The sequence below is a fragment of the Benincasa hispida genome, chromosome 5 (assembly GCF_009727055.1).
Source record: "Benincasa hispida cultivar B227 chromosome 5, ASM972705v1, whole genome shotgun sequence".
Lineage (NCBI taxonomy): Eukaryota > Viridiplantae > Streptophyta > Magnoliopsida > Cucurbitales > Cucurbitaceae > Benincasa > Benincasa hispida.
Genome location: NC_052353.1, coordinates 52,020,919 through 52,022,326, shown reverse-complemented (window position 1 = coordinate 52,022,326; position 1,408 = coordinate 52,020,919). Strand labels below are relative to the sequence as shown.

The window sequence follows — 1,408 nt, the reverse complement described above, 5'->3', positions numbered from 1 at the left end:
ATCCTTCTGTTGTTTAAGTTTCAAAGCATGCTATAATTTATTGTTAAATGCATAATTAGTCTGTTTGATTATGAATACGGTATTTCTATCACAATGAGTTTGGAACGATCTTGCTTCTGCTCAGAGGTACTCTTTGATAAGAGTTCCTTCACTTCAGATTTTCTCTTATTAGCTTAACATTGTCTGAAGTTATCTGTACTAATTCTGGCCCTACTAGTTTCCTTTCTCCTACTTCATTCCAACAGACGGGATACAAGGTTTTCCATATAAAGCTTCGTATGGAGCCATTATGATACTAGAATGATAGTTATTATTATAGGCAAACTCCACTAACAGCAAATGTGTATCCCAACTGCCTTTAAATTGCAATACACAAGCCCTTAACATGTCTTCTAATGTTGAAATCATTCGTTCTGAATGTCCATCTGTCTGTGGATGAAATATTGTACTAAAATGTAGCTTAGTACCAAATGTCTTCTATAAACTGGGCCAGAACTTCAAGGTGAACCATGGATCCCTGTCTGATACAATCGATACTGAAGCCCTATACTGACTTACAACTCTGTCAACATGTGTCTTGGCCAGCTGATTAAGGGTAGAAGTGGCTCTAACTGGAAAAAACTTTATCGTCTTAGTCATTCTGTATACAATTACCTAAATACCATCATAACCACTGGAAGTCTTAGGTAGACCAAAAAGAAAATCCATAATGACATGTTCCCATTTCTATTCAGGTATTGGAGATGGGTTAAGTAAACCTGCAAGCCTATGATGTTTTGGCTTTACTTGCTGACAGATCAAACATCTGTCTACATATCCTGCTATATCTTTCTTCATTCCAGACCACCAGTAAGATTTCTTCAAAGTCATATACATCTTGGTACTACCTGGATGCATAACATATGCTAAACTGTGAGCCTCCTCTAAAACTGTATTCTTCAATGCCTCGTCATTATGAACACATAACCTATGCTCCATCATTAAGGCTCCATCCTGTCTTAACACATAATCTATTCTTAGGGTAGTTACTCTCATGCTTCTTCAACTGTCTAAATGCATAAGAAACTACTTTTCCATCATGCATCAACACACATCCTAATCCTTGTCTGGATGGATCACAGTAAATCTCGAACTCCTTCCCTGGAATTGAAAGGGTTAGATTGGTGCAGACACCGATCTTTCTTAAGCTCCTGAAAACTCTATTCACAACTATCCGTCCATTCAAAATTCGCATCTTTTCTAGTTAGACTGGTTAATGAGGGAATTATCTTTGAAAAACCCTCTACAAATCTCTTGTAGTAACCTGCCAAACTAAAGCAACTATGTACCTCTGTTACTGAGGTGGATCGTTCTCATTTAACTATGGCTTCTGTCTTCTCGGAATCTGTTGGGAATGGTGTCCTAAATC

At 37.5% G+C, this 1,408-nt stretch overlaps 1 protein-coding gene across 1 annotated transcript; it reads right to left on the bottom strand.

Moving 5' to 3' along the window:
• Positions 1 to 477: 477 nt before the first annotated feature.
• On the bottom strand, positions 478 to 978 carry LOC120077385. The gene is made up of 2 exons (XM_039031270.1): positions 787 to 978; positions 478 to 654 (listed from the first exon to the last, which is right to left on the bottom strand). The coding sequence occupies exons 1-2, from the start codon at positions 976 to 978 to the stop codon at positions 478 to 480; spliced, it is 369 nt and encodes a 122-aa protein (XP_038887198.1).
• Positions 979 to 1,408: the final 430 nt, after the last annotated feature.

Coding starts and splice junctions, on each gene's coding strand:
- LOC120077385 (XM_039031270.1), bottom strand. CDS start 978: ATGGAGCATAGGTTATGTGTTCATAATGACGAGGCATTGAAGAATACA. Junction 655..786: donor GATGTTTGATCTGTCAGCAA/GTAAAGCCAAAA, acceptor GATGGTATTTAG/GTAATTGTATACAGAATGAC.